The sequence below is a fragment of the Sinocyclocheilus grahami genome, unplaced genomic scaffold (assembly GCF_001515645.1).
Source record: "Sinocyclocheilus grahami isolate Dianchi unplaced genomic scaffold, SAMN03320097.WGS_v1.1 scaffold723.1, whole genome shotgun sequence".
Lineage (NCBI taxonomy): Eukaryota > Metazoa > Chordata > Actinopteri > Cypriniformes > Cyprinidae > Sinocyclocheilus > Sinocyclocheilus grahami.
The window spans coordinates 105095-132082 of NW_015505902.1; the positions used below are offsets into that span (position 1 = coordinate 105095).

The 26988-nt window shown below is 38.4% G+C and overlaps 1 protein-coding gene across 4 annotated transcripts in view; it reads right to left on the reverse strand.

Moving 5' to 3' along the window:
* LOC107560393 (alpha-ketoglutarate-dependent dioxygenase FTO-like) overlaps nucleotides 1-26988 on the reverse strand; it is a 126165-nt gene that overhangs the window by 80335 nt on the left and 18842 nt on the right. For all 4 annotated transcript variants that reach the window (XM_016244556.1, XM_016244558.1, XM_016244557.1 and 1 more), the window contains exons 2-4: nucleotides 6981-7058; nucleotides 4987-5740; nucleotides 1401-1640 (exon numbers count right to left, since the gene is read on the reverse strand). In XM_016244556.1, the coding sequence (XP_016100042.1) occupies nucleotides 1401-1640; nucleotides 4987-5740; nucleotides 6981-7058 (1072 nt within the window). The remainder of the gene's footprint in view (nucleotides 1-1400; nucleotides 1641-4986; nucleotides 5741-6980; nucleotides 7059-26988) is intronic.

Below are 26988 nucleotides of genomic sequence, written 5' to 3' on the forward strand. Positions count from 1 at the left end.
CTTAAGAAATCATTCTAATATGCTGATTTATTAGAATTATCAATGTTGGCAACAGTTGTCCTGCCAAATATTTTTTTGGAAACTACGATACATTTTTCAGGATTCTTTGATGAATAAAAAGTTAAAATAATATATATAAAAATAAAAATATATATATAAATCTTTTCTAACAATATAAATCTTTGCTATCACTTCTTATCTATTTAACATATTCTTGCTGAATAAAAGTTTTAATTTCTTTCAAAAAAAGAAAGAATAAAAAGTGACTGACCCCAAACTTTTGAACTGTAGTGTACAGTATATTGTTAGAAAATATTTCTATTTTAAATAAGCTTTTTATTCATCAAAGAATCCTTAAAAAATCACGGGTTCCAGAAAAATCTAAGGCTGAAATATTAATGCAAATAAATACATACTGCTGAAAATTCAGCCACAGGAAGAAATTATTTTATTTTATTTATTTATTTATTTTTTTGTATTTTTTTATTTTAACATACATTAAAATTGAGATCTCTTATTTTAACTTGTCTTTAGGGAGTGGTTTTCTCCACATCTCAGAGAATGGATGCTTACTGAAAGCCCGAACACACTGCACTGCTGTCTAGACTTCATGTGCCTTTAGAAGTAGCTTTCTGCAAATTCAACAGAAAAAAAAAAAAATTCTGACTAATTCAGCCAGAAGACATAGTGTCATTAACAGTCTATATAAGCCAGTTTTCCAGTCACACTTTCACCCTTGTCCTGCGCCCAGGAAACCCATTATGACCCATTATGTTTATGCTACTTTAGCTTTTCACTTAAAGTCACTTCACAAGAGTAAGAGTGTCATTAGGTAGGTATAAATAACGCTCAGTTTAGAGCAGCCAGCAACAAAGAGGCCCGACCACTGGAAAGCTCTTCCAAACAGATGAAAATGTCCAAGCGGAGATGATAAAACTGTGTGCATAGGGGGGGAAAGCATTAGTCATGCTTGTACACAGAAATCGGGAAATAAATAGTGTCCTTATCAAGGTCATCAGACTCACTTTATGGGATATTTAGAGGAGAGGGTTTGTGCGTATGTGGGGTCGGAGACAGGGGGCATCTGTTGTAGCCATCAGTAATAAAAGTCTGATTTACTGATTCTCTCTCTCAGTCCTGCTCTCAGACAGGGGTCACAGCGCTTCATAAAATAACATTTGGTTTTCTTAACCTCTCTGATACACATGATAAAGGAACCTGTGGAAGCAAAATCCTAGGGAAACAGACACATATGTATATAAAAGGATGTAGATGTGTATATCCTCTGGGAAAGATAATTCCTGGTCTAATGCATTTCAACATGACCGAGACAGTACAATCCGCTTTACACATGTACTTGAGTCTACTGTTTCTGGATACAGATGAATGTGATTGTGTACCTGTCATATAGTAGCAGTCTCCGGACTGTAGAGGCAAAGCCAGACCTGGTGTGTGGATGTCCCAGGCCACCTTCAGTCCAACACGCCAACATGCCTTCTCTTTCTGTACTTCCTCCTTCTCCAAACCTTCTCCTTCTTCTTTCTTCAGTTCTTCTTTACTTGTTCCTTCACCTTCTGTCTTGGTTTCTTTTTGTTTTTCTTTTTCTTTACTCTGTCCCTCCCTGTCCTTTTCAGTCACCCCTGTAAACAAAGATGTAGTTTGAAATTTACAGCACCAGGGATGTACCAGTTTTTAGTTTTTTTTATCTAAATAATGATAAATAACACATAATCGGATAATAATATATTTGTTATAGCCAGTGACCACTGAATGGTCAATGTTAAATTTCTATGGTGACACTTAAGTTTAATGTGTCCTTGTAACAACTCACAGCACATGTATTCACTATAGTAATAACAGTGATAATCATACACAATTACATGTAACTAACACTAAATCAAACCCTATCCCTAAACTTATTATAAGTGCATGTTGTTAATTAATATTAGTCAGTACTTATTGCATTAGGATGCATTAAAATAAAGCATGGCCATTTCTAAATTATTTATGCCTAAATCAAAAATAAACACTAAAAATAAAATATATTTGATATATTTTAAATATATTCACTACAAATTAATTTAGACATCACATCATACTATACAGTATGAAAACAGATATTCATTTTGAGATTTGCAGTATCCTACATTAAATTATTATTGTTACAGATTAACTTTAAGTGAGAATCAATGACCACAAAAGGTAATCTAAATGTAAAAATAGAGTAAGGTGAATACAATAAAAAAACACTAATATTGGTGGAAAACCAAACAAAATTACAAGGAGTTTTAGACATCGCTGCATTAACAACTAGTTGTTCAGTCGGTTCTGCATACAATGCAGCAATTTAATGTCATTACCTGAAGTTGCCGTTTCAAGAACCATAATAAGCGCACAGTAAGTCGCTTTGGATAAAATGTCTCACTAATACTTAATACAGTACTTACTAATAAAATGTTATACAACTTCCACCAGCGATCTGTGTTAATCAAAAAACAATGACAGAGCCAAAGAGAAATAAAGAAAGAAAGTGTAACTGATAAGACAAAAAAAGTAAGTAAATAAATAAAGTAAGAGAGGGCAGGCTGGCACCGATCAGTGAAATCAATACAAAAGCGCTCTTGGAAGCTCGAGCCCTGAGCAAGGCTTTCTCTGCGCTCAGCAGGGATAAATAGTAACTTAATTTCAGCCTTTGCTTTCTGACACAGCTCTCAAAGGGCCATCTGCAGCTAACACAGCAGCGGCAGAAAAGATTCCATCAAAAACACTTTAAAATCACAGTGGCACAAACCATTGCCTGTTAGAAAAGGAAATGAGCTGGATCTAGTCAGTGTTGGATGAAGAGCTGAACAGGTTTGTCACTGAGCGACTCCTCCCGCCGGAGACTATTTGTGATACTACACGCCGCAGCACAGCCAGCATACTCTATAAACCCATCACAGATGTGTTAAAAGATACGGGCATCATGAAAAGCTTCGGTGAGATATTCTTCTTCAAAGCATGTTCAGGTGAAACACGAATCTATACAACACACAGATGTTATCCGAAGGGACAATAAAAAAAATAAAACCCATTCATGCACACACACACACACACACACACACACACACATATAGAGCAACAAATAAATGATGTACAAAGCGAAATTCTTCTGAGCAACAATCTGTTTCAGCTGGTCTGCAGCATTTCATAGCGATTTCTCTAAAGTGAAGGCAACATTTTGTGCAATGCTCTGCACGGGTTCCATCAGGGGAGTCTCTCTGAAGTCTGGAACCGAGGGGTCAATTTTACCTCCAAAAGAACAGCTGTGGAATAATTCCACACAAACTGACACATTCACACACAAAAACACACACACACAGACCATTCATGCGCTGTTTGAAGCGGGCCCTGGGGAGGTCAAAGGTCAAATCGGTCAGTAAGAGATTGGCGAAACAGAGCTCGTGAGGCAGATGGTTCTGGTTAGCACACCACGCTCTGTTCTGTCGAATCGACACACACACATGCACACAGCTGCATGCTAAGCTGTTAGCCTGACGTGAAGAGAGACTGATGTCCAGAAAAACGTCTCCAGTGAGATTCATGTGAAATATGGAAGATCTGGCTCCTTCTCCATGGAACAAGTTCATAACAATGACTGCATGAACACATTCAACCTATCAAGTGAAGGATGGTTTTGAACTAGCTGGTGTCATAATAAATGTTTTAGGTTCTCAGTGGTGAGCTAGAAAAAGAAAGGATTTGTTGTCTCTTCAATGAGAATGAAACAGGAGTGGGAATGTTTAAAGGGAGAGTTAACCCAAAAAAGAAAATTCTAATAATGCATTTCATACTGATGCAGAACAAAAAAGAAAAAATATGTAGTTTTGGTCATCACCGACATTCAATGCATGGACAAAAACTGTTCTTCAAAACATCTCTTTTTGCGTTCCACAGACTTAAGAAAGTCATACAGGCTTGGAATGACATTAGGGTGAGTAAATGACAGAATTTGTATTTTTCAGTTAATTTTCAGTTTCGATTCTAAAATGTAATTCTATAATGTTTTATACAGTATAAAATTTTAAATAAGCAGTAATTATTTATTAACAATTGCATTCTGATTCTGATTACATTTTTGTCCATAAAAAAAAGTAAAAGTATTTAAAAAAGTACATTCAATAAACAATGCATAAATAAATAAATTAATTTACCCTAGTGGGCTGGAGTCCACTAGGGGACCTTAGAAAACATCCAGAGAGGCCCCAATAAGACTTAACATTATTTCTGTCGGGATCACTATTGTCAAAGATGACTGACAATTAGCTCACAGTTTGGATTGGTGGTATGGTTCTGTTCTGGGCAAAAACTCCATGCCCATCCATGCAGCCTAGCATGAATAAGAGCAGGGAGAGCAGCAATCAAATGTAGCAGATATCATTAATGTTCTTAATGACAATTTAATGTGACAATATAATTAAAGATAAAGGAGTCTGACTTAACGAGGAATATCAGAAGTCAAGTCCTGACTGTGAACAAAAGGAGGAGCTGGGGATGGAGCAGGGTAATTAGCTCCTGAGCAATGCAATAAAGCTCCTGAATACTGAATAGACTTTATATAGATATGTTGTGATAAGCGTTGTATTAAAATAGGTAGTCATTGATCAACTGAGAGTCAGCTGATGCAAGCTTGACTGACGTGGCCTGCCAGAATGCTATGCTTGATTAAAATGTAGGTATAATAATAATAATCTTAACTAAAAATGCTAAAATCCCATTAAAATAAAGATGTATATTAAAGAGTAATCTGCCATCATATTTCTAAGTTTATTTGTTTTGTTACAACAGAATTACTAGAGGTACATACTGTATCAGCTTTGATAGGAGGGTTTTGGACAAAGTCGGGTCTTTGAATCTAAGAGGCTCAGAACGACAGTGTTAGAGCCCTATGGTGCCATAGCTCTGATACAGTATTAAATGCTCTACCCAAGACTTTTGACCTCTCACCTTCATTCTTTGGCTCTGCTGGGCAGCTATAGCTGTAGACAGCAACTGGTGACAGAGGAACCAGGTTCTCATCATGATGCCAACCGACCGCCATCTTGCCCATGCCATAATACGGCTCTTCCTTCAGTTGGGTCATGGCTATAGGGTCCATGTAGTTGATGAGGGTAATGTTAAACTGAACCAGGCCGGCCACATCAGGTGGCAGAGCAGATGAAGGAGGTGAGGAATGAGAACAGCCCTGACCACTGTCTTCTTCCTCTTCCTCCTCCTCCTCCTCTTCCTCCTGCTTCTCCTCAAGTAACCTGTCCTTAACACTCTCTTCGCACATTCCCTCCCCCGGTGTGTCTTCACTGTTTTCAGTGTCACTGCGGGAACGCTTGACGCCTCTTGCGTTTGTCTGCTGCTTTACATCCGAGCAAAAGAACTGATTGAGCTCCCACAATGCTTTGCAAGCGTCTCTCAGGTCGGAGTCACAGCAAGGTTTGTCTTTCTCATCTTTCTGGCCTTCTTCTCCCTCACAGTGCCATGGGATAGTGAACAGACGGGTGTCCAGATAACGGTATGTGTAGCCCGGCTGACCCACGAGAGCACGCGAAACAGCTGTGAAGACGTCCCGATCTCGGACTCGGACAAGATCTCGGAGGAGACATCCACGCCGCTGAAGAGTTCTCAAAGCAGACTGCACCCTTTCATGGAGACCATCTGGCAGGGCACTAGACTGTCGTAAAGCCAGTCCTGCATAACTGGAGTCCCACTGTCAGATTACACAAAGATTGCGCACAGATTACACATTGTCCCAAGCAAACATAACAATGAAATTAGTAAAAACAAAACAAAAAACTGTATGTGAGCAGTCTTGGCCAGAAAGTATGGGGACTCCCGTAAAGAATTTAATCAATTACTTTGTTCCATTCATTTGGCACTACTGGATAATGTCAATAATAATAATAATAATGTTAAACTTCAGATTAACTTGCTAATGAATCATTTAGTGTGTGAAACTTGTTTAAAGGGGTCATATGATGCTTTTTTAAAGATCATTATTTTGTGTATTTGGTGTAACAAAACATGTTGACATGCTTTAATGTTCAAAAAACACATTATTTTTCAAATACTGTACATTATTGTAGGTCCTCTATGCCTCTCTCAAACGCTTTGTTTTCTACAAAGTCCCTCCTTCCGACAAGCGCAGTCTGCTCTGATTGGCCAGCTGACCCAGTGCATTGTGATTGGCCGAACACCGCAAGCACTCGTCGGAAATGTAACGCCCCTTACCATAATCGCGAGCTTCATCTTTCAAAATAAATGTAACAGCCATAGGTTTCAGTAGTTCTGCTAGTGGCAACAAAGTAATTTACCTTTCAGATTTTTCCAAGCCTGGAAAACACCAATTATGATTTGCCATTTTTATCTATCTATTTCTATCTTTACATTATACACAACTGTCCCAGGTTTGGGGTCAGAAAGATTTTGTTTTAAAATAAGTATCTTAAGCTCTTGCAGAACCAATGCTGCATTTATTTGACTTAAAATAGTAATATTGTCAAATATGATATTTAGAAATATTACAATTAAAAAATAAACATTCTATTTTATTACTTTGAAATGTAACTTAATCCTGTAACAACAAAGCTAAATGTTCAACAGCTTGCATCACATGATCCTTCAGAAAATAATCTAATATTCTGATTTGGTGCTCAAGAAACATTTCTTATTACTATCAATGTCGAAAACAGTTGTGCTGCCTAATATTTTTGTGGAAACCAAAATACTTTATTTCAGGATTCTTTGATGAATATAAAGTTAAAAAGAACACAGTTTATTTGAAATAGAAACCTTTTGCAACATTATGAATGTCTTTACTGTCACTTTTAATCAATTTAATAGAACCGTGCTATATATATATATACACACTGACCCTAACTTTTTTAACAGTAGAGTACATACAGATAAAAAATTATGAAGCATTGTGGAGATTTGTATGAGTTTCTAACCAGTTCCTGAAATCCTGGGTCTGCAGGAGAAAGGTAGGGAATCCTCTGCTCACCCAGTTCCTGTATAAGCCTCCGCCTCTGTAAAGAAAACAAAAACCACAAATAAATGCAGAATTTGATTTTTATTTTTTTTGTCTTTAAAAGCACTGCATATTCAATGTTTTCTCAGGACATCATCAGCATTTTCACAAAGAAGCATATTAGAAAGTCCACACTGGCCTTTATTATATTTCTATTCATGCATCTACAAAAGTAAAAAACTCCAAAAGAGGAAAATTTCACACACTTTCATAAGTATCTCTTCCCAGTCAGAGCACATTTCCCAGAACCCTCTGCTGCCATCCCATAGTGCTCTAGTTCATGGGCATCTCAGGTTTTTACGGCTCTAGAAGGCAGCAGAGGGTCTTCTCAAAGCCACATAAACTACGGCCTTCTATGCGTCGCTCGTCTGTTAAAACTCAACCTGCTCTGCCCATCAAAGAGCGTTTCATTGGGCTGCATTCCATTCCAACCTGTAAATCCAACAGCAACCGGCATAAAACTCCGATACCCACATAAATTTCACAAGTGCACCCACTCCTGTCCCTCTCCGACACACACGTCCTCTATTTCTTCACCGCAGGTGCAAGTGAGACTGCCTTCTCTCACCCCGCTCAGGTGGGACGGTGGGGGGTGTTACATCAGTGACCCCGATCCGGCCTCCGCACCCAATTCCCCCATCAAGCAGCGCGGCAGAATGGCCACGCTGTTCCCTTAAGAACGCAGACGCACAGCGGAGACGTTAACGGAGAAAGAGGGCCATATATATGCCCTATATTCCCTGACATTTACGGAGACCGAGTTTCACATTTCAGCTATGTTAATAATGGCAGTGTTTTCACATGGGAAGGGCTTTTTGTGAGTACGCCGAACGGCTAGACTTTGCCCAAATGGGTCTTGACTTTTAGAGTAAAATAAAATGTCCTGTTAATAACATTAAAGTAAAGGCATTAAAAAGGTTACGTCCAGATTTGAGAAAGGACACGAGTGCACGTGCGACAGTGTGTGGATGTGTTAGTGAGTGGAAATATGGCTGTATAACCATTAAAATTACTGCAAGGTTTTGCAATAACGGTACAAGGAGACTCTTGAGAAAAAGATGCTCTGGAGGGCTCGGTTCAGGTCCGGTCTGGACTTGATTCTTCTGGTTATTTCCGTTAAATCAAAACAATAAAAAGCACAGGCAGACTGTCAAACAGAAATCTACAAAACAAAATAACATGCACTATTCATGGGCAATCTTGACTTAAAGGCCTGAGAGAGACAAAAAGAAGGGAGGAATAAGGCAGAGGAAAAGGGCGAGAATGAGACAAAGTAAATGCGTAGAAGGAAGAGACAGAGATAAACTGACAACTTGACACACACTCATTGTTGGTGTCAAAATTTATCTCATGACAGAAGAAGCGATGGGTATTTTAAAAAAGGCCAGTGGATTTGTGTGTTTGTGTGTATTTTTTTTTCCGCCGGTGGCAATGCTTGGCTGCTCTGATGTGCAAACACAATTCCATGCACACACACACACACACACACACACACACATAAACTCTCTGGACAGCGCAGTTTCTGGGCTAGTCTTGAGGAGCAGTGGCCTGTCACGCAGATGTCAAATACATCAAGCTGCTCACAAATTCCAAAGAAAAAAAGAGACAGACCCATTCTACTCCACAGATGAGCCTAAGAGAGTACTCTTTTCTCTCTCACACAACATACACACACATAAATAAATAAAGAAAAAAGGGGTTTCTTTCAAAGACACAAACAAACGCTCAAACCAAACTAACAGGTCTCCTCTTAGATAAGAGATGCCAGTCAGTCAAAGATAAACACAATACGTATTTTTGACTTTTAGTTCTAAGCACTGGAAGTTGAACAAACATGATATGTGTTTTTGTATTATTGTAGCTGAAATAAACCTCAGGAGGCAACACAGTTACAGTTAAAGGAATACTCCACTATTTTTGAAAATAGGCTAATTTTCCAACTCCCCTAGAGTTAAACAGTTGAGTTTTACCGTTTTCGAATCCATTCAGCCGATCTCCAGGTCTGGCGGTAGCACTTTTAGCTGTAGCTTAGCATAGATCATTGAATCTGATTAGACCGTTAGCATCTTGCTCAAAAATGACCAAAGAGTTTCGTTATTTTTCCTATTTAAAACTTGACCCTTCTGTAGTTACATTGTGTACTAAGACCGACGGAAAATGAAAAGTTGCGATTTTCTAGGCCGATATGGCTAGGAACTATACTGTACCATGGGTGCAGCAGGCGCAATGATATTACGCAGGGCCTCAACTTTTTTTTTGATCGCAACTTTTCATTTTCCGTCGGTCTTAGTACACAATGTAACTACAGAAGGGTCAAGTTTTAAATAGGAAAAATAACGAAACTCTTTGGTCATTTTTGAGCGAGATGCTAACGGTCTAATCAGATTCAATGATCTATGCTAAGCTACAGCTAAAAGTGCTACCGCTATTTTCAAAAATAGTGGAGTGTTCCTTTAAATGTCCATGCTAGTACATCAAATGTAATTATACAGATTTTTTTTTGTTTTTACAAATAATTTAAAAAGAAAAATTAACCCATACAGTTTTTATGGGGTACACAAATTTTTCACAGCACTGAAAATAATCATTCTAAAAATGAAGGGGACAAAAAAAAGCCTTGGAAAAGAAAGAATGAATTAAAATAAATATAAAAATATGCTGTATAAAATCTATGGTGTGTGTATGTACGTGTGTATATATATATATATATATATATATATATATATATACACACACACACACACACACATAAACATACACATGATAAGATTATATGGTTTTTTCATGGGATCTACTAAGTTTTTTACAGCACTAAAGTTATCGTTCTTGCAATTAAAAAACACAACAAAAGCTTGGAAGAATCCGCTAGAAAGGGATAAAAAAAAAAAAAGTAAACCGTTATAAATAAAAGCAGTAAATTCAATTCAAATTGTTGAAGATTGAAGAAAATTGAACATTTAATGTAAAATTTAAAATATAAAAAAAGGTAATATAAAAAGATGCTGCTAAAAAAAATATTTAAATTGTGCAGCCGGTGAAAACATCGGCAGAGCAAGCACAAATCTGAGTGACTGATGAGCAGAAAACTAATTCTTACAGTTTAACCCTGCAAGTGTTTGCCAACACATCTGAGAGTTTCACTATGTGTACGTGTGTCTGGAGGTAGCCTATTGAGATCCATGTGTGTAATAGAGACCCATGTTTGGCGAGTACACAGTTGGAGCTTGTGTGTCACTAGTTATGTCGCGGCAGTGCTGAGAATGCAACATGCACTTGCTATAAATTAAACCAATTTTGTAACAATTAACAAAATTAGGCTTGCACTGACAGTATTCATATATTCGATATTTGTTTTTATATTTTTTCAGGCCTAAGGAATATATACATATACAATTAATTAATTAATAACACACACTTGAATTGGTCAGTCACAAATTGTCAGTAAAAAAGTATAGTCTGACTTTCATTCTTACCATTTTTGCCAGATCAATTTCAAAAAGAAAATAAATAAAAAGAAAAATAAATGATAAAAACAAAATCGATAACCCCAAGTATGAGAAATAGTTATGAGCACCACTAATTACTTTAGGAAGAACCTAACTTAATTATTAACTCAAATTAGATAAAATAAAGATAATTATTTTAAATATTTTTTTATTATATATAGTGACAAAATTACTGAAAATGCCTATAAAGAAGGGATTGTTTTGCATTACTCTAACATTACTTTGCTAACTTCTGCTGCTTTTACAGCAATTGTGTCCAAAAAAGTACAGCTAGGTCAGAAACTGTCACACAGACTTTAAAACTACTAATGTGCCAACTAAGACACGGATCATCTATTAGCTTTAAACACACTACACATATCACACCTGCTTAAAACACACACCTAACACACACACACACACACACACACGCACACATCAGAAGCTTTAATGTCACACGACACTCTCCGCATGCCTTTTCCAGTTACTCTCATTCACTCTCTCTGGTAAGGTCTTTAGCAGGTGTAAGCCTGCGACTGAAGCCCAGGTTCTCAAATCAATCATTTGAAAGTATTTAGAAATGCACACAGGAGAGTTGCTCCACTGCCTGCCTGACGCATAACACACAGCCCTGGGCTTAAGTGCTTTTCAGGGTGTGTGTGTCGACATCTATTTCACACTCGTCCTCATCTAAAACCAGAAAAAGATGTTTCTGTGACCGATCACGTCACAAGCTGCCAGGACAGGAGAAAGAGGAGAGAAGAGAGGTGAAAGGTCAGACGCACTGATGGAGTTATACTCACACAAGCAGAAAAACACACAGGCACTGGGTCAGTCTATGCCACACTAGTCACTATGTTAGCTAGCAAACATTAATATTGAGATTATGTTAATGGAAAGGACGGTTTAGCATTAACCTGCAGATTAGACTGCACATGTCTTTCACAGAGTTTGTACTGATCAAAGTGAAATGTTGGCACACACAGTATGCTACCATTCAAAAAATGTAAAGTCAATTTTTTTTTTCTTTTTTGAAAGAAATTAATACTTTTATTCAGCAAGGACACATTGAATTGATCAAAAGTGACAGTAAAGATATATGTAATGTTACAAAAGAGTGGATTACAGTTCACTGGCACTGGTATATTGCAAAATTCATGATTTAGAAAAGTGGCATAAAATATATATGTAGGCATGAATGTTGCAATATACACTTTTTTTGTCTAAATGGTTCAATAAAGAACATTTAACATCTGAAGAACCTTTTTGTTTCACAAAAGGTTCTTTGTGGTGAAAGAAGGGTTCTTCAGATTACAAAAAGGTAAGAAAGAGATGGTTCTTTAAAGATCCTTTGACTGAATGGTTCTTTGTGGAACCAAAAATGGTTTTTCTATGGCATCGCTGTGAAGAACCTTTTAAGCACCTTTATTTTTAAGGGTGTACCAATGCCAGTGATGTTTCACCTTTCTAGAAACAAAAATTGATCTGTTATTGAATATGCTCCTTTTAGCTATTGAACTATTAAAAAGCTCAACATTTATGCAAATTTATTTAAAATAACCAATTGGCTTTGGAGTGTTTTTCAATTACGTAAACATTGACTGCATCAAAAAAAAGGTTATTACACTTATAGCAGACATTTTTAATCAAAAACTATTTTAAATGTACATTTTAAGACTGAATTTGCTAAATGTGACCCTGGACCACAAAACCAGTCTTAAGTTGCACGGGTGTAGTTGTAGCAATAGCCAAAAGTACATTGTATGGGTCAAAATTATCGATTTTTCTTTTATGCAAAAAATCATTAGTATATTAAGGAATGATCATGTTCCATGAAGATATTTTGTAAATTTCCTTCTGTAAATATATCATTTTTGTCAATCAACTTCATTTTTGATTAGTAATATGAATGGCTAAGGACTTTATTTGGACAACTTTAAAGGCGATTTTCTCAGTATTTAGATTTTTTTGCACACTCAGATTACAGATATTCAAATAGTTGTATCTTGACCAAAGCTTATTTATTCAGCTTTAATTTGATGTATAACTCTCAATTCACAAAAAATAACACTTAACGCTGGTTTTGTGGTCCAGGGTCACAAATTTGTGCAATTTTAGCACCAGTTTAACACGTTTTTTGCTTTTTTATGTATTATTTTAGTATCACATGAATGGCATGGTAGACAAATAAGACTATAGTATAAGCACTGCAGTATGGTTCTTCGTATCGGCTGAAAGAGTATGATTAATATATTTGAGAGTGGATTGACTCAATCTGTCCATTGTTCTGGGGAGCAGTCATGTCCTTTAGTTACCCATCAACCCTCAGTTCTGTGTCCCTCCTCTCCTCTGTTCACCTGTTCAAGCCTTATGTTTCTCGGTCACTTTCTCTTCTCTTTCACTCTCTCCCTCCTTGCATTCCTCCTACAAAATCAATATCCTGCTGTAAAGTGCAGTGAGCCCCTGGGAGGAGGCTGCTGTTGTGGAGGGTGGTGGAAGTGGGGCGTCCTCCAGGGTTCTTCAACGGACACGGAGTCAAGGACAGTGTCTGGCCTAGACCTGCTGCCCCTCTCTCTCTTTCCTCTGCAGGAAGGATCAATAAGCGGGTGAGGCGTTAAATTTCAGCTAGCGGGAGCGTCACGCTCGTTTGGCCCAGCTGAGTGATGGAGCATGCTTGCCCTGCTCTGAGCGTTTCAAGCTGAAAAGAACAGGAGCTGGGATCTTCCTACAATAAACAACTCAATAACATTTAGGCACACTGGTGTATGATGTTTTAAAAGCGTTCCTGTCAACCTGAGCTACAGAATGTGTTTCTGTGTGAGGGACTGTGCTGCAGACTCACAGCTGAAAATCCCAGCGTGACACACTGATTACTTCGTTCTCAGTAGTTCAAACAATAAATCAGATCATTTTACCACTGCTGTCAGCTGTTCCCTGGCACTGTGATTTAAGACGTGGGTATCGCTTCGGTTTTCTACAGCACAAACAGAGCCATGAAATATGTCTTTTAACTGATTCATTAATTCATAGGGCTGGGTAAAACTGATCGTCCGGTTAATCTGTAGTATAGTTTAACTCGTAATCAAATTGAATGTTTTTAAGGAGAGTCTTTTAATGAATCATTCAAAACGACTCACAATCAGTCTAATGAATCTTTCACTGAATCTATCAGACGGGTTATTGAATGAAAGAAAAAAAATCAACCTTCTTAATGGGATAATAATATATAATAATCAACACGATGGATGGATGGATGGATGGATGGATGGATGGATGGATGGATGGATGGATGGATGGATGGATGGATGGATGGATGGATGGATGGATGGATGGATGGATGGATGGATGGATGGATGGATGGATGGATGGATGGATGGATGGATGGATGGATGGATGGATGGATGGATGGATGGATGGATGGATGGATGGATGGATGGATGGATGGATGGATGGATGGATGGATGGATGGATGGATGGATGGATGGATGGATGGATGGATGGATGGATGGATGGATGGATGGATGGATGGATGGATGGATGGATGGATGGATGGATGGATGGATGGATGGATGGATGGATGGATGGATGGATGGATGGATGGATGGGAAACAATTTAGAATAACTTAAGTATAGTTTACAATATTAGCTGATAGAGAATTTCATGTGTAGAAAATTGTAAGTCAAATAGAAATTGTGATTCATAATCGAATCGAATAAGGAAAATACTTTTTTTGACATTTTACAATCTACAGCCTAGCCACTCTCTGCTCCTTTCCACCCCCAGACCCATGATGTCCCCTCGCGTTTAGATGATTTCCAAAACGGATTCTGGGAGGACGACTTGTCTGAACAGCATTAGTCAAATCCAAGAGACATGGCAGGAGGAAGCTGCCTTTTTTAACTCGTCGAGAAAAAATCTTGTTGCTTTATTTACTTCTCCCTCAGTCAGGGTGAACAAAGAGATTATTCTACCAGGGACTGAATAACTTAATCCTCTTTCCTCCCTCCGGCAGGAAGTCGGGCAGTGACAGACAGATTAACACAGATGATGTTTGCAAACCCACCCATTTGAAAATGTAATTGCTGGTGGCATATTGAACAGTCTGCTTAAGCACTTAAGTTCATATGAGACCAGTGAAACAGAAGTGACACTAACATGATCGTGTGTGTGTGTGTGTGTGTGTGTGTAGGAGAGAGCATGTGGGGTGTGTTTTGGGGTGGCTCGCTCACCAGCGAACTGGAACACTGTTACTGTCATGTGCCCAGTGTACTGTGCCACTAAGAATTAGAGCCAATCAGAAGGGTTAACAGGGCGGAGCGGGGCGGGTTATGCTCCTGGGCTCTTTACTGCATCACAGAGGCATGAGAAGCCATCATTGAGCGGCCTCACCCTATAAAACACTACACTTTAACATCTGCTGAAAGAGGGGGAGGTAAAAAAAAAACAAATACATTCATGATGTCCAGCTGCCACCTAGTGACAAAGCCCTGGCCCTATAGTGGGAGTATCAAGGCAGGAATGGATGCAGAGACCCATTTCTTCATTAACACTGAATCCTGCTGCACAGATATGATTATGCTAGTTTTCATTTTTAACTATTTTTCTCAGGTGAACTAATCTCAAATGGTCAGCAAAGAGAAACACTAGTATTTACATTCACTCTATACTTTCAGCATACAAAAATTTCATTGGACACCACAACAAATGGGATATGAGGTCATACTCGAGAGCATGTTTTTAATACATCATAAATTAGAATTAATAATATATTCAAAATGTGAAAATCTTTTTGAAGATTATGCTGAAAAAAATCTATATCCATTTTCTTTTTATTATCAAACAAGACTTCTGGTGTCAGACTTCTCCAATCATTTAGTCCACTTAAATAGATAGTTCACCCAAAACCATTTACTTAAACTCATTTTACTCAACTCAAGTTGTTCTTAAACCTAAATTTCTTTCTTCTGCTGAACACAAAAAAGATATAATTTGGGAAAATCTGGGTAACCAAACAGTTGCTGGTCCCCAATGACTTTCTTTTTTTCCATACCAATGGGGACCAGCAACTGTTTGGCTACCATTCCTCAAAACACCCTCTTTATTTTTGGGTGAACTAGACTTTTAAAAACCTGGCCCTTTTTTTACTAACAACTGCAAGCTCACATACAGATCTGCCTTCCACCAATCAACAGCAGATGGAAAAAAAGAACCATCCTACATTTCTTTTTCTCAATAACCTGTTGCACCCAGATGTACAGAACGCATTTCCAGTGGACAACTGTGATCAAGTAAGCAAGTTGGTGCTACTACACGGCTTACACAATGCTATCTAAACCAGTATTTAGCATTGTCTTGTGACTGAATAACTTAAATCGGAGTTTGACTAAAACATCAAAACCAGGGCAGGGCCTTAGATAAACTTGCATCGTTTTATCTGAAAACAATGCTACAAGTCTCTACAGAGCCTAGACCATCCCCTTTAGCCTTTCCCTCCAACCATCTCCTGCGCTCCATGATGAAGATGGAAGTGAAGCTAAGAGCGCCGTCACCCTCCTCTCGTTAACACACACACACAGCGAGGGGATAAATCAAGGCTGTAGTGTCGGGATGAACCATGTGTCAGCATGGGTCAGCCACACATTACACTCTCTTCAAAAACTATTCATCTTCAGTGTGTATTCAGCAGCTAGAAATAATTACTCCTACTGACCCGCGTAACACCACATGACCAGTGGTCAAACCAGCTCAGGTGGAGGAGTCATCTGGGTAGAGGGGTGGGAGTAAATTATGGTCCTGTGGAGAGCAAAGGACTTGCCACTCAAACACACATACACACACACAATCAGCATGAAGACTACACTACTGTTCAGTGATAGCATCAGATAGTAATACCATGCTATACTATAAAACTAAACAATTACTATATAGCTGAGGGATGCACAGGATATCAGTTATCAGTGAATATTACAGATTTTTTTTTGCATTTATCATCTAATGCTAATTTAAATGTAATCTTTAAAAGCACTCATTACTAAAAAATGTTAATGTAAACTTCAAAATGAATATACATTATAGCATTAGGATACCTACATTCACTTGAAGATTTTAAAACATTTATCAGAGATAAAAAATAATTATTGGTTAATCAGCAAGAACTTTAATGCCCGTGCATCTCTACTTTACCATGGTATACGTATGATACCATACTCCAAGAAAACCAAGGTAGGTCCAGCACTGATACTTCGGACCACAAGGAATGAATGACTTTCTTCTGTGGAACGTGAGAAATGAGACAACATTGAAACATTTGAGAAAAATCTACGCGCTTTTTTTGTCCATCCCTCCAAAAGATTAAATGGCCACCAAAGAGTTTTGTTACCACATTCTTCAAAATACAGAATGACAGATGATAGATAAATGATAGAATTTTCATTATTGCATGAACTGTCACTTTGAGGTCCACCTATCCTGACACTAGCTAAACAACAGCTTCTGCAGGAAAGATTAAAATCAGACCCATTTCACATTTCAGAAGCAGAAGTCATACTGTAGTTGGGTTTCAAAGAAAATAATAAAAAAATCTACAATAGCATTAACCACACATTTCCAAAAAGGGAAAAAGTGTTTGTATGTTTTTTTAGTTTAGTGTCAAGGTAATAAAAAATATTACATATAGTGTTATAAATTCACATTTTTAAAATGATTTTAAAAATGCTAGATTTACGATGTTAATAACTGTGAAAATGCATCATCATTACAGTCTGTGAAAAGCGTCCACTGAAGAGATGTCAGGACAGTGTCACAAAAGCAGGTATGGCGTGACATAAAGAAGTAGTTTCTGCTTCCTCTCTGAGCTGACAGGCCCGGTTCACCTTTAATTAGCACAGGGAAAAATGTAACAATGCAATACTGCAATACTGCAACACACACACACACACACACACACACACACAGCAGGCTAATCAGGTGTCACTGCACTGTTTGATCAACAGTAGAAAAGTTGTCACAACTCTATACAACAAAGCTAATGATAATGCTAGAGAAACAATGCGAGTTAGCCCATTAGCAGATATTTACACTCTCATTTCGACACACTCACTATATGTGCAAAAGACTCTAGTGCACTGACACAGCAATGTTAGTCTCCAAAACGTCTTGTCTCTCACAAATCACCATTACAAATAATTGCAATTAAATTTACACTGAACAAACAACTAATTATCAAAATGCTTAATAACCTCCCACCCCCCCCCCAAAAAAGTATTAATTATAAAAATAAAATAAATGAATAAAACAAACATTTTAAAAATACAAGCACCAAAAGGTTTATGATTTACACTATTGTTCAAAAGTGTGCGGTTTGTAAGATCTTTTTTTTTGTTTTGGAAAGTCTCTTCGGCTCACCATTTTATTTATTTGTTCAAAAATACAGTAAAATCAGTAATATTGTAATATATTACAATTTAAAATAACTGTTTTCTATTTTGGTACATTTGAATTGCAATATATTCCTGTGATGCAAAGCTGAATTTTCAGCAGTCATTTCTCCAGTGTTCACTGTCACATGATCCTTCTGAAATATTCTAATATGCAGATTTGGTGCTGAAGAAACATTTTGTATAATGATCAATGTAGAAAACAGTTGTGCTGCTTAATTATTTTGTGGAAACTATGATACATTTATTTTTCAAGCTTCACTGTTGAATAGAAAGTTCAAAAGAACTGATTCCATCCATCCGTCCATCTGAAGTCTTTTGTAACATTGTAAATGTTGCAGACACTTTTATTCAGCAACGAGACATAAAAATGATCAAAAGTATTTATTTTATTTTTTTAAATCTTACTGGCAATACTGTATGCTGCAAAGTAAATTGTGTAAAAAGTAATAACCAAACAAAAAGAATAGTGTGATAAGAAGCACAAAATAAACAAAAGGTCAAATGAAGTAAACAAATTGAAACAAAATTAAACAAGTAATATTAATTAAACCACTATAATTAAGAAAGATTAGGAATAAGATTATATGCTCCAGTATGTGCCAGTAAATTTAGTGATGGAGACCGCTCGCTGTCCCATCACACACCCGCATCTAAACATACACACGGGCTCAATGCTCCTCTGTTTACCTCTCATTTACTGTCGTCCTTAATACATTAGCTACCTGAACCTCTGAAACATGCTGGAGTGATAGCTGCGACACTTCTTCCCCGCCGCCATGGCAACCCAGATTATCACGACTGAGCGGGAGGGACGAAAGGATGATACATAAATTAATTAAAGTTAAAAAAACACACACAAGTAGAGAATTAAAGTTGGTACATCTGTCAGCGACTCAGCTCTGCTCGCTAATACTTGTGTTGGAACATTTATACCCTTGAAGTAAATGATCCGCTGTGTAATTGGCAGCGGAGGAGAGGAGAGAGGGATGATGGTGGATCCTGGAAGAGCTGATAAGAAAGCTCTCTTTTCTTCAGAAGCAGGAAAAGAGAAGAAATACGTTTAAAAAGCCTTGTGTTTAATCCCCATTGTCATCATGGAGCAGGGGACGCCATTACAAACAGAGATAGCCCAACCGAAGCTGTCTGTGGGTGAGGAACAGAAGACAGTGTGTGGCACATGAGAGAGTGTGTGTGTGTGAGAGTGTATGTGAGAGGAAGCGGGCTCCTGGATTAGTCCAATCCATACGTGCCATCAGTCAAGGGCGAGCAAGCCTGTCAGAGTGTCAACCGCACAAAACACACACACACCACGAATAGAGAAAATGTCAGACAAACTATGTGTGACAATGTGATTAAGCAAAAATGTGTTCAGACACGTATATACCGCTCAAACACATATACACACACAGTGGGAAAGTATCAGAGAAGGATTATGTTCATAATCACTGTGTGTGTCATACTGATCTGGCTGTTTATAAGCAAAGATTACTATTCGTAAGTGTGTGACAATGGTCTGCAGCGTTTGTGTGTGCATGTTTCTCCTTTTTCTGGAAATGTAGAAAAAAAGACTCTTGAAATTCTTAATTACAACATAAAAAAGCTTTAAAAAAATGTGTCTGTAGCGGTACAGTGTATATGTAGGGTATAAAAATTAGTATTAGCCTGCATGAGAGAACATGAGAGATGTTGTAGATGTAGATCCTCACAAACAGTTACAAAAACAGGTTACTTTTTGGAAGTAAGGAGTAAAATAAGTGTTACGCTTTACAATGAAACCATACCATAACACCTGGATAAAATTTTTTAAATAAGTAACCAGCAATTTCACTTTTGAGTGGCATCACCATGCCAACAGGTTAAGTGACACCTTGTCAAATGTCTAGTTTGTGATGCTGTTGTTTCAAGGTGAGGTGCAGCAGGAGTGAAAGAGAGAGTGAGTTTGAGCGCTCGAATGGTCACCGATGCATGACACTGGCCTCTCATTACTGTCTCTTCTGCCTTTACCAGCACACACACAAACAGGTTTGGTTGTGAGCGGTGGCCTATTGAACGCTCATTGGTATGCTTGTGGTAATTTTACTGTCAAAACTTGCTCTCTCTCTGTTTCTGGCTGTCTTTCTCACTCTCTCAGTCTCTGTGCCCCTGGTCATCCAGCTGTAAGTTCACCCTGAACTACTGTCAAGCACATGATCAGGGCTGCATAAAGAAAGCTGCTCTGTCTTGCTGTCTATCATATGCTCTTCTTCTTCCTCTTCTCTCTCTGTGTGTTTGTGATAGGGCCAGACCTCTCGTCTCTCCTGTTGTTTATTTAGATGAGATCAGCCAAGGTTGGTGGTTCAAGTTCAGTTGTTATGGTGATGAGCAGACGTCAGTGTGCTGTTCTTCTAGCGAGACTGGCTGAATGGAAAATGTCTGTTCCATCATCCTTTGTTTGAGGGAGATTTATGTTTTATGTGCCTGTTTGTTTGTGCTAAATTTGTTGCTGAGCTTATTTCTTCAGACAGATGTAATTCACTAAGTATTAGTGGGAAATCCTAACCTGAGAGCCTTATCTAGTGAAAGTGAAACTCCAAAAGTCAAAGTTTTAAAGTAAGTTTTAAACATTTATATATGTAATCAAATGTATTAACACTTCAAGTCATATTGTCTTCTTTCAGAAATTTTACTGTACTTTAATTTGGGTCAAGGATTGGCCTGTGTCTCCACAGGCAGCTCCTCGGATCCTCCGGCGCAGTGCTGGTGATTTTTTTTTTGGGGTCTACCACTTGAATTTTTTGTCCCATAACTCTCAGGATATTTTAAGAAATTAAAAATGACTGTCTTACTGCGTCCAACCTCAGCAGCGATGGCGCGTTGCTCGTGCCCTTGTTTGTGCGGCTCAACAATCCTGCCATGTTCAAAGACAGAAAGGCTTTTTGCCATCAGGAGATCATGACAGTGTGACTGCTTGAAGGACAATGACATGAAAGCCATATTTTTGCGCAGATTTTAAAGTCCCCATGAAATCAAAATTAAAGTTTTTTGGGTGTTAGTATCAATATGTTAGTCTTAAGGTTATCTATAAGGCAGTGTGCTCCAAAACCGTGACAAAATTCACATTTAGAAGATATAAGCATTCAAAGCTTGCAGTTCGTCACTTCGGCCAAAATCTTACTTCAGCTTCTCATCAAACTTTCTGTCCAATCAAATGCTCTCTAGAATCCGAAGCGCCCGCCCCCTACACTTTTCACACTTGGTTCGATTGGTTGGTCCGAACCTGAGTTCGATTGCTCCCCCCCCCCCACACACACACAAACACACATGCAACTGACAGCAATGCAACTGACATGTTCAAGGCCCAGAAATGTAGTAAGGACATTGTTAAAATAGTCCATGTGACAACATCAGTGGTTCAACCTTAATATTATGAAGCAACGAGAATACTTTTTGTGAGCAAAACAAAACAAAAATAACAACTAGAGATGCACCAATTGCAATTTTCTTGGCCGATTCCAATTTCTGATTTTTTGTTAGTGTGATCTGCCGATACCGACACATCCAGTGTTATTTTACATTTGATTACTTTAATTTCTGTAGTCTTCATTGTAAAAATTAAATACAGATTAATGCTTACCATTAAAGTTATAAAACGTATTCAGTCAAGAGCAGAAAATTATTTTCTTTGTCTTTTGTTCTTTGATTAACATGACAGACAGCAGCAGGAATACTGGACTGCGGTCATTTTAAGAGTTTATCCACGGACCCAATATACTGTTACACAACATGCGTTCTCTTTCTGAACTATTTAACATTCCAAAACTGACTGTGTTTAACTGGATACTCGCCAAAATGGGCATTTTAACAATTTATTATGTATTTGAACATTTTAGCGCAGTTAGCCACTCATTTTGGTATTTGTGGCTCACAAGCTGTTTGAGACTGAGCGCGGATTGTGCGCTCCACTAATATAGATCAGTGGGGGTGCGCGTGTTTGGTATAAGCGTGAAACCTGCGGGAATGACTAAAATAATGCGCAATACAAGCACTATTTAACCGGAGCGAATGAGACGTGTGTGAGAGAGAAGGGGTCGTCGGAGAGAAGAATGAGCGAGAATGTGTGGCTGACGTTATTGCCTGTGCCGCTGGTAACAAAACAAACCGGCTCGAAATCGGAAAGAAGTGAGACTGACTGGCCGGTCACCGATCCGGGCCGATCATGAGGAAAATCGGCTGATTCCGATCCCTGGCCGATTGATCGGTGCATCTCTAATAACAACTTTATTCAACAATTTCTTCTGTGTCAGACATGCATGTGTCGTAGTACTCTCCTGAACACGTGGCAAAAACTGACACGGAAGAGAAGAAATTGTTGAATAAAGACGTTATTTTTGTTTTCTTGTAGCTTCATTGAATTATGATTAATCCACTGATGTCTGGACTATTTTAACAATGTCATTACTACCCTTCTGGGCCTTAAGCATGGTAGTTGCATTGCTGGCTATGCAGCATTGCATTATTATATACTTTATTATAACAAAAATTATAATAAGACAAACTCAGATAAACCATATATTGTCGTAGTCGTGTGTTTATTTATCACGTTGAATCAATGAAAGCAGTTAAATCTTCTGTTTATTCAGCAACAGCTATAGGCTTTTCCTGGGTTTCTTCTGCGAGGCGTATTTGGAGTTGCAGCGCGAGAGCGCTCTCTGGCCTTTGGATGGAGATTTACTGCTGATCACAGAACCGTGCTTCACTGAAAGATACGCATGACAATCGCAGCTTCTGCCTAATCGCAATTTATCGCCTTTGCGATTTAATTTCGATTAATCATGCAGCCCTACTCTTTATTATCACGAAACCCTATCTACACGGCCTGCCTGTGTTGCATTATAAGCAACAGCAGGTAAATCCATCAAATCCATTCATCTGAGAAACCTCTAAAAGCCTCCAGTTTCTCTCTCTAAATCCATTGCCTGTGTGCGCCCAGCAGCAGGTTGGCAGGGCAGGATCTACATTTTCCTGTCTGGCACATGCAGACTTAAGCACAGCCTTCCAACTGGCACAACCATGGGGCAGAGCCTCGTCACCCATCGGGCATCCACACACACACCAGGTGCTCAGGCCCACTTTCACTCCCCTCATTTATAGAACATAACTTATGATGTACAAATTAAGAGTTAGTGTTTACAGGCTCTAGTGAAAGTGGCCTCCTGTAGTTCCAGTGAAAGAGGAACTTTGGACTGGCAATAGGTAGCAGATGTTGGGCAAAGGGCTGCCATTAGCTAGTTCCCCTTTACAAGAAAAGGTGAGCTATTACACAAGAAAATAAATTCACAAATAAACAGCAAAGAAGGGGCCTGCTGTTCAGTAGAGCAGCCAGATGGAAAAATTATGGAGTGATTTTTACATTACATAAAAAAATTATCCAATGTTAAAACATATATAAATATAATATACGAATGCAGACGATACGCAGATTTATATACATTCAAAACCTGATGAGCGCCTTGACACTGTATTGCCGTGCTAAAAACATGGATCAGTAATAATTTCCTGTGTCTGAACAGTGGTAAAACCAAAGCTATGTTCATTGTTTAATCAGATTTCTAAAGCTGGTTCTCTGTGTTGACTTTTGATGGCTCTGTTTTGGAAATCCAGAATAGTGAGGAACCGTGGAGTTATTTTTGATGCAAATCTGTCATTTGATTCTTTTGTTCAGAGTAGAGGTCTTCACGGGTCCACTTGGATCTGAAAACCCGAGGTCCGACCCGAGAGGGTTCGGTTCCAAAACGTCTACGAGTACCTCGGACACGGGTCAGGTTCGGTATTAGCGGCCTCGGGATAATTTAAAATAAACATGCTTTTCCCAAATGGACCCGATTAGACCCGAATTCTTTTAAACTATCCCGAATGCATAGGTTACTTTCACTTTCGTGTTACGAGAGGAACACACATAGAAAAGGAACATACGTTCGTAATCCTCGCACACAGACATCATCTTATAGATATGAGATCTATCAGGAAAATCCACTCGCTTCATTATGCTGCGTGTTCATGCAGGGCATTTATTTGTGTGTGCAGAAGCCTTTCGCCGGAGATCAGGTTGCAGACAACAGCGAATCCATGATTAGGCTATCGATTTATTTTTTATCAAACTATCACGTTTATTTTTCAAATCCACAGGTCACAATTGAAAGCAGAGCTCAGAAATACCTTGTATCCATCAGGCAGGCACTAATATAAAGGAACCTAATAATAAATTGAATAAATGTTAAATAAATCAAAGTAATGGAGAAGTGGCCAAATCAGTCAACAGGACACCGGGATTTTTCCTGACTGACTGCGGGGCCTGCAGGCTGTATACACGTCAATGCCGTTTACGTTCGGGTCCAGTCGGGTTCAAAAATAAATGCCGTCGGGTCGTGTCGGACTCGGGTCTAATTTCATCGGGTCTGTCTCGAGTCAGGTTTTTCTTTAAAAAAATAATAATTTATGCACGTGACGGTTCGGGTAAGAAGTGATTCGGGTCGATTCGGGTCGGGTACAGATTTTAGGACCAGAGAAGACCTCTAGTTCAGAGTACTGTTAAAACATATTTTTTCCATCTCAGAAACAATATTGTGTCCTATGTTAAATTTTACTGTAGCAGAAACACTAATAAATTCCTTTGTCATCTCTCGGATAGATTATTGTAACGCCCTTTTAGCCAGAGTTTCTAAATCCACACTAAACAAGCTGCAATATGAACAAAATGCAGCCATCAGGGTCCAGGATATGCAACCATATTACTCTAGTTTTAGAATCCTTGCACTGGCTCCCGATCAGGTTCAGAGTAGGCCTGGGCGACAAAACGGTATCGATATTTATCGACGGTACACCTTCTTCGATAACGATAGAAAAAAATCTTCGATATAGTGCAGGATATAGGCACGTGCTATGAGTGACGCAGACAGCACACACAAACACGAACACATGCTGAAATGAGTGCTGTGCCTGTCTGTGATGAGGAGATTGTAAATAAAAAATGAATATTAGTCGAATTTAAAATAAACATTTGCATTTGAATGTTAGGTGTGCGTCAGGGAGCGTCATCAGTGGCGCATGAGATGCGGTGATGATGTAAGTGACATTGTAGTTTAATGTTTTGTTAGTCTAGCCCACGAGACGTGCCGCTGCTGCGTTATTAATTTCAAAATATTAGAGAAATATAGAAGCTCAATGTGGAGAAGATCTTGATTAGGTTAAAACTGAAACCAAGCCATTCACACAGACTGCATATTTAGCGCATTTTTTTAGACAGACAAATATAACTGCTGCACTCGCGTCTCACACAAGAGATTAAAAAACAGTTTAAACTTTTAGAAAACACGTCACGAATTTGTGGAGGTTTATTCCTTTTCACTGCGTCTCATAAAAGCAGAGCTCAGAAATACCTTGTATCCATCAGGCAGGCACTAATATAAAGGAACCTAATAATAAATTGAATAAATGTTAAATAAATCAAAGTAATGGAGAAGTGGCCAAATCAGTCAACAGGACACCGGGATTTTTCCTGACTGACTGCGGGGCCTGCAGGCTGTATACACGTCAATGCCGTTTACGTTCGGGTCCAGTCGGGTTCAAAAATAAATGCCGTCGGGTCGTGTCGGACTCGGGTCTAATTTCATCGGGTCTGTCTCGAGTCAGGTTTTTCTTTAAAAAAATAATAATTTATGCACGTGACGGTTCGGGTAAGAAGTGATTCGGGTCGATTCGGGTCGGGTACAGATTTTAGGACCAGAGAAGACCTCTAGTTCAGAGTACTGTTAAAACATATTTTTTCCATCTCAGAAACAATATTGTGTCCTATGTTAAATTTTACTGTAGCAGAAACACTAATAAATTCCTTTGTCATCTCTCGGATAGATTATTGTAACGCCCTTTTAGCCAGAGTTTCTAAATCCACACTAAACAAGCTGCAATATGAACAAAATGCAGCCATCAGGGTCCAGGATATGCAACCATATTACTCTAGTTTTAGAATCCTTGCACTGGCTCCCGATCAGGTTCAGAGTAGGCCTGGGCGACAAAACGGTATCGATATTTATCGACGGTACACCTTCTTCGATAACGATAGAAAAAAATCTTCGATATAGTGCAGGATATAGGCACGTGCTATGAGTGACGCAGACAGCACACACAAACACGAACACATGCTGAAATGAGTGCTGTGCCTGTCTGTGATGAGGAGATTGTAAATAAAAAATGAATATTAGTCGAATTTAAAATAAACATTTGCATTTGAATGTTAGGTGTGCGTCAGGGAGCGTCATCAGTGGCGCATGAGATGCGGTGATGATGTAAGTGACATTGTAGTTTAATGTTTTGTTAGTCTAGCCCACGAGACGTGCCGCTGCTGCGTTATTAATTTCAAAATATTAGAGAAATATAGAAGCTCAATGTGGAGAAGATCTTGATTAGGTTAAAACTGAAACCAAGCCATTCACACAGACTGCATATTTAGCGCATTTTTTTAGACAGACAAATATAACTGCTGCACTCGCGTCTCACACAAGAGATTAAAAAACAGTTTAAACTTTTAGAAAACACGTCACGAATTTGTGGAGGTTTATTCCTTTTCACTGCGTCTCATACTTTTTTAAATGTAATATGTGTGAATGGCACTTCGGCTCTTTGGATTAAGCAATGCATAAATACATGATGCTGTTTTGTTCATAATTGTTTATGCAATTTACAAAATTATATTTGATTTGTATGAGTTAATTTAGATGTAATGCACGTTTTTTATAGAGTTACTTCCTTACGTTGACAATTTAAATGTGCTGCATTATTTTGCTCAATGCACCCTCCTGTGGCCTCGAGAGACAAGACTAAAGCTTCCTTAAAGGGGTCATATGATGTTGCTAAAAAGAACATTATTTTGTGTATTTGGTGCAATGAAATGTGTTTATGAACGGGTTTAAGGTTCAAAAAACACATTATTTTCCACATACTGTACACTATTGTTTCTCCTCTATGCCC